Source organism: Belonocnema kinseyi, chromosome 7, assembly GCF_010883055.1.
Source record: "Belonocnema kinseyi isolate 2016_QV_RU_SX_M_011 chromosome 7, B_treatae_v1, whole genome shotgun sequence".
NCBI lineage: Eukaryota > Metazoa > Arthropoda > Insecta > Hymenoptera > Cynipidae > Belonocnema > Belonocnema kinseyi.
The window spans coordinates 73,111,153-73,118,247 of NC_046663.1; the positions used below are offsets into that span (position 1 = coordinate 73,111,153).

General features: G+C 33.9%; 1 protein-coding gene across 1 annotated transcript in view; it reads left to right on the forward strand.

The window, feature by feature from the left end:
• LOC117176510 overlaps positions 1-7,095 on the forward strand; it is a 37,750-nt gene that overhangs the window by 6,210 nt on the left and 24,445 nt on the right. The window contains exons 4-5 of the mRNA XM_033366765.1: positions 6,160-6,411; positions 6,510-6,948. Coding sequence (XP_033222656.1) covers positions 6,160-6,411; positions 6,510-6,948 — 691 coding nt within the window. The remainder of the gene's footprint in view (positions 1-6,159; positions 6,412-6,509; positions 6,949-7,095) is intronic.

Consider the following 7,095-nt stretch of genomic DNA (forward strand, 5'->3'; position numbering starts at 1 on the left):
TCTCAAACTTTGAGAAATGCAATAGCCGAAAGAGAACTACGTTTAAGTACAAAGCTTAATAATAATAGATGTAAAAAAATATGTTTCAACAATCAATTCCAATGGTATCAGCCGGTAACGTTGTACACGAAAATGCGAACCCTCTAGAGCCTCGTCTTGTGGCCGCCAGGGTTCGTATTTTCGTGTACAACGTTACCGGCTGATTCCGATGGAATTGATAGTTGAAATATTTTTTTTTTACATCTTTTATTATTAAGATTTGTACTTAAACGTAGTTCTCTTTCGGCTATTGCATTTCTCAAAGTTTGAGACCGATATTTTATGTATAAAAAAAGTTGGAACGTTCAAAAAATGTCGAGGTTCAGAAAAAAGATAAAATATTTTTCAGTGAAGTTTCTACCAAAATGCAGTACCTAAACGTACTTTATTGTACTCTAATACATTTTCCAACGTTTCAGCACGATATTTTATTTATAAAAAAAGTTCTTAGGTTTAAAAAAACATTCAGTGAACTGAAAAAGTGAGGTCGGTAATATAGGTATTTAGCTGTGTCACATGCCCTTAAATCGGTTCAGAAATACGACCTGTGAGCGATTATGAACAGTAAATTCCTATTCCAGACCACTGTGCGCAGTCTGCCTAGTCCCTCCGCGAATTGACTGAGCGGTGTCAGACAAAGTCCGAAATAGTACTTTCACTTCGGACTCTGCCTAGTCAAATCGCGAAGTGTCCGACAAGCTCAGGCAAAGTCCGGAGTAAAAAGACAGTTTACGGAGTATACTTTTCCCGCTGTACAGTAGGCTGGCTCAAAAATTTACAATTCAAAATAGTCTACAGGTCGCAATTATGACCAGATTTGAAAGTTTTTTTTTTTAGAAATGATCAGCATTAAATTTGTAAGAAAACTAATTGATTATATTTATCAATTTTTGTTTCGATATGTATCATATTTAACGTAGTATCTTTTTTAATTCGAAATACGCGTCGAGTTTTCTGCAATTTTGAGGGAAGTAAATTTGTCTTCGAATTTGATTTTCCGCTACGTCAGCCATCGTTAGGAATTTTCAAAAACACTGTCAATTTATAAATATTATTCCGAAACGATAAAAACAAGTTATTTGGAAATGTACACTGAAAATCAAATCATAAGATAAAAAATTTACTTTCACAATACTTCCAACATTAGTACAAGAACTTCAATTCACAAATCTTCCAAACTTCCACGACCACGTCAGGAACTAGATTAAACTATTGCCATTTTGAGGATAAGTATGTAGGTGCATCGGTCCCTAAATAAAAGGCGGGAGGGAGAGGGGAGATACATTTTTTCCATCAGTTACGAAACCAATACGAAATTAAAAGGAAGTTTTGTTTTTAAGTGTTATGGTAAACCATTTTAAAACCAGATATTCAGTCTATCTATTTTAATCAAAGACAGATTTTTTATTTGACATACTAAATCCTAGTAACATTGTCTGAACAGTAATTTTCGATCTCAATAACGCATTGTATTGAAAGTTAATAATAAATTTTAAAAACGAAACACCTATTATTGGCTCTTTCTTACTGGAGAGACGGTTTTTACAATAAATATTGTAGTTTTCTTTATCTATAAAATTTAATAGTTTATCTTTCATAATAGAAAGTATTTTACACGTATATAAATTCTTTTTTCATCAAATAAATCAACAATAAACCATTGTTGTTATTAATAATCTATTTATTACAAATAATATTAAATAATATTAAAGCAAAAATTGATCAATATACTCAATAAGTTATCTTAAAAATTGAATGCTGATCATTTCTACAAAAAAACTCTGCCCGCCTTGCGGGCACATTCTCATCGCGCGCTAAGCGCGACTCGCTTCGCTCGCTCAATTTGAGCGCGCCTAGGGCGCGCGACGGTTGAATCTAGCGTTTCGCACTCGATAATAGGTTACCTCCCGCTTCGCGCTCGAACATAATTACACCTCGCGCTTCGCGCTCGGATATTTATTCTTTGCATTTGGAATGCTTGAAAAAAACTTTACCAAAAAGATCTCTTTTAGATGACAGTATTTATCTGCGTATTCATATTCTGAATTGTCTACTTAATTAAGTATAGTCAAAGATTAAGTTTCTCAAAGCTCTGTAGGCTTTGAGGTACACATCCTTATCGTGACACTCGCGCTGCGCGCTCGATTTCCGACAGACATTTGTAAACAGGTTTTGTTGGATTTTTTTCTCGTAACTTTCGTCGTTTTTCCACACATTTTTTTATTTTACTTTTTTCAACGTTGTTTTTCACGAATAAAACAAAAAGTACGCGTCCTATCAAGAAGTGACTCTTAACGAAATTGTAGATCTTTTTTGGGATAACCATTTTTGTTAATTCATCTTTTTTTGTATCCTACATAGTTTGTCCACAAAATGGAATTTTTTATTTTCCATTATTTTTTGTGCAATCAAAATTTGAATTTTCGATTTTTGAAGAAAATTCAAAAATTAGTTATGATAATCTTGTAGGGATTTCAAAAAGAAATGATTTTCTTCTCTTGACTTTTTTTTTTATATCGTGCGTTTTTCGGCTTCAGATTTTGATTTTCGGTTGATTAAAGAAATTTTGAAAACGCTAAAACTCTGAGAATTTTCTTTTCATCGAAAAAGTCATAAGAATAATTGTTTGTTCTTTTCAATACTATAAATATCCGTACATAGAATTTTCAAATTCAGAAAAAAGTGGTCTCAAAAATGTTCAAAATGCGCTCACTTTTTGAATTTTTATCAAAAATGGCTGGTTAACGAACTCGTCCTTTCTTTTAGGACCTAGAAAAAGTGTGCCAAAGATGGATTTGATTCTTTCCTTTTTCGGGAGTTATTGTGTTTACGGACAAACGGCCGGACAGACAGACAGACGCCATCGTGAAAGCCTGATTTTCGGATTTAGGGGGTCTCGAAACGTGGAGATCCGTTGAAAAAGTGTGATGTCAAATTTCCGATATTCTAATACTTTCTCAATCATAAATGATGAGAATGTTAAAATCTTTCAAATCTGTTCACAATTGCCATCTATAGACTGTTTTGAATTCTCGAGCCAGCCCACTGTGCAGCGGGAAAAGTAAACTCCAAAGGTTTTATTTTTACCACGGACTTTACCTGAGCCTTTCCGGCACTTCGCGATTTGACTAGGCAGATTCCGAAGTGAAGGTGCTACTTCGGACTTTGCCTGTAACATATATATATATATATCAGTTTTAGCAATCTTAAATTTTTGATAGAAAAATTATAATTTTATCTAAAAAATACAATCATTTATCATTTTCGAATGGCAATATCAAGTAACTTGAACATTCGATAATTTCATTGCAAGGAAAAACTATTGAAGTAAACAGTGTTTCCTTGTGTACACTCATTACTGTTTACAAGGAAAATAAATTAGTACCTATTGAATGAAGAAAATATTGGCCTGAATACGGACGATACAATAAATATGTTCTTGATCCAAGAAAAATGCTCTTGTGTCATGATAATGTACTTGGCCATAGAAAATTAAATTTTTGTATTCAAGTACATTTTTTCGAGGTATAACAAAGTTTTCTTGGATCAAAAAAATATTGTATCGTTCGTACAAAGAGAAATATTTTCTTAATTCAATGCTGATTCATTTACTGTGCAAAAAAAAGAGCTCTGCTTCGTATTTTAAAAAAACTTAATGTTAGTATTTATTGATGAAAATGAGGCAATTGAATTTTGAAAATAGAGCCTCAGTAAAACAGCCTTAAGAATAATATCATCCTTTAAGTACCTTCTATAGCCGGGTTTTATATAATACACCAAACTCTCGCTTTCAGTCACCCCGTTCACGGCCTTCCTAGAACTGCTGGCTCACGCAGTTTCTTAGGGGAGCAGGGCGGTAATATATCGGTAGATGGTTGGAGGTATTTCACGGGATCCCGAGCTCTTCAGCGAAAGCCGATTTCTCGGGTACCTGATAACTCAATTATTACCAATAATAACGCTCGGAATTTTTTTTCAATGGTTTTATTAAAAATAGCAACTAAAAAAACTATGGAAAGGTGTAAAAACCTCGATTTCGATTTTTTTAGAGTAAGTCCCCTTTCTTCGGCTCACGTCACATATATTCCAATTGGAAACGAGTCAGGCGGCCCTCAATGTTCACGTTTCGACCCCCCCGAAATCAGTCCAAGGGCAAACCCTGACACTAGACTGAAAGCGAGAGTGTGGTGTATATAAATGTCAAAAAGAATGTACATGTAAGAAATAAACTAACTTCGATAGTACAAAAAAGTACATACAGTTTTGTCTATTTAGATTTTTGAACGAAGTATTAAGCAATGGAAAGTAGTGTACTATTTTTGGAATTATATTTTTTTAAATTATAGGCTCTAAGGTAGATTTTTAGGCAAGAATATTTAGGCAATGTTGGGCAATGATTCTTTCTTGATCACGCACCCCTAAATTTGTTTCATTTGGTGAAAAAAATGGATATTTGTGTTTATTAACAAAAAAAAACTTTAAACCATGGTCTTATGGCCTAAAACAGCCTTAAAATAATTATAACTATTAAGTTAGGGGTAGCATTTTTGGTCTTATTTGGTTAAGTTTTTTTTACTCATGCTTATTAGTTTTACAGAAATCAACATTAATTAATAATAGTTTCAATCATTTGGGGACAATTAAGACTCCAAGGCTGTATTTACGATGTCGTAAAGACATCGTCAGATCATGTGACTTATTTACGATATCGTAAATACACCTTAACGTCATGAACATAGGATGTCGTAAAGTTATCGTAAAAATGTCGTAACGATGTCGTAAAGACGTCGCCAAACTTTGTGCCCACTGGGTAGGTTCCAATTTGCCTACAATAGTCTCATTTATTTCGAAGGAGATATATCAGTAGGAACAAATTTTTTTCGTGTTTTCTGTTACTGATTCTACATGTTTCACCGAAATTTGTTCACTTCAACGTCACGCAGTAGACAAGATCAGAATTATTCTCGTATCCTCGGTGAATCCTTCGCCGAAATATGTTTAATTTTTAACTGTTGCAATTCTTACCTGTAGGAAATTTGTACTTTTTTCTGTAATTGTTTTAAATTTGGTGTCCCGATTTATAGCTTGAAGTTACCAATTTTAAATTGATGTGGCAAATAACTTCTGAAAACATTGATAATTATTATAGTTAAGTATAAATTGCGTGTTTAATTAGGCCGCAACCAATTTCGGCGATTTAACATGGAATGAACCTATTTATACATCTTATTTACTCCGAAATTAATTGTGATTATTCTTCAGTTATTACCTATAATATGTCTACCTCATTAAAGATTATACCCTGCTTATCAAGAGTGGAGGTGGGGGGGGGGGGGGCTGTGCAGTTTAAAATTTTTTATATTTAAACTCTGCTTTGTATTTTGAAAATGAAACTATTTGTTCGAAAAGTTAACTGTCTTATTAAAAATTCGTAATTCTTGGTCCAAAATTTATCTTTTATAGTAGGAGCTTCATCTTTTTTGGTGGAAAATAAACGGTTTTGTTACAAATTCAAGTGTCTTCTATGGTTCTACGAAACTCGTTCTTTTTTTATTGCAAACTTAATTATTTGGCTAAAAGTTAAAGTATTTTGACGGAAAATTCGCCTTATTGGGTTGAAAATTTAAAATTTTTGGTAGAAAATCGGTCTTGATTAAAAATTCAACTACACTCAAACCTGGATTTCCGTAAACTGGATTTGTACGTTCCTAGAACTAATGGTCTCCGGAATTTCGTGATGAAAGTAGCCTTGGAGCTGAAAGGGAGGATATGCTCAGTCAAGAATTACAAACATCTCGAAGAACGCACTTTCAACGCGGTAGTTGCATCAGGTTGCGCCATACCTCAAAATCCGACAGAAATAACACATCCTGTCATCAACGATAAGGGACGAAGGGTAAAGAATAGCCCAAAATTAGTAACGTAGTTCATGGACGGCCCCTATATAATGTAGAGTTAACGTTAATTTTGTTAAAAACGAGCCCACAGTGATGCTGATGTTACCGAAAATTTGCAATGTTCTAATGTCAATGCGATGAATCGCTCTATAGTATGTAATTTGATTGGTATGTAAATTCGTAAACAATGAGTAATTAAAGTAATGAATTCATTTTTTATAAGGACCGAAATGGTGGCCAATTTTGGGTTCTATGCTGGAAGTCGACGAAATAAGAAGAAAAACCGGATCCCTACCAGAAACTTTCACAGCTCTGAGTCAGAAATATGGCCCAGTTGTTGGATTAAAAATTGGAGTAGATCGAATAGTTATATTAAATAGTTTTGAAAGTATGCGATCTATGTGCATGAATGATCTTTGCGATGCCAGGCCTACTGGCCCTGTTTATGAAGTTCGAACTTTCGGGAAAAAACAAGGTGAGACAAAAATATACCTATAAAATATTCACGCAGGATAAGAATATACGATTTTTAAGTGTAAATCACCTATACAACTTCTGAACCTTATTTTTCAGGCCTGATTCTTGCTGATGGCAATTTGTGGGTTGAGCAGCGAAGATTTGTTCTTCGTCATTTGCGAGAGTTCGGTTTTGGAAGAACTAGCATGGCAACTTTTATAGAAGAAGAAGCACGGCATCTAGTAGAACATTTTAACAAACTTCTTCAAAAAAGTTCTAAATCTCAATCATCTATTTCTAGAGATACTAATTATTGCTTTAAAGAGAGACGACACCCAAAAAATGGTCAAATATATCAATTCGCGGATGAAACGGAAAAGAAGTTAAAAAATAAAAATTCTTTAAAACCAATTAGCTTGGCCGATGCTTATACGAAATCAGAAGATTCTGAGGAAATTAGAAGACTTTCTCAATCATCCGGTGTTGTGATCAAGATGAATGATGCTTTTGGGGTTCCAGTCCTTAATACTATTTGGAGAATGATGACTGGGCAAAGGTAAAATAAAATAGTTTATATGATAAATTTTAAATATATATATATACACCAAACTCTCGTTTTCAGTCACCCCGTTCTCAGACTTCCTAGAACTGCTGGCTCGCCGTAGTTTCTTAGGGGAGCAGGGCGAGATCGGTTGCGAGATTA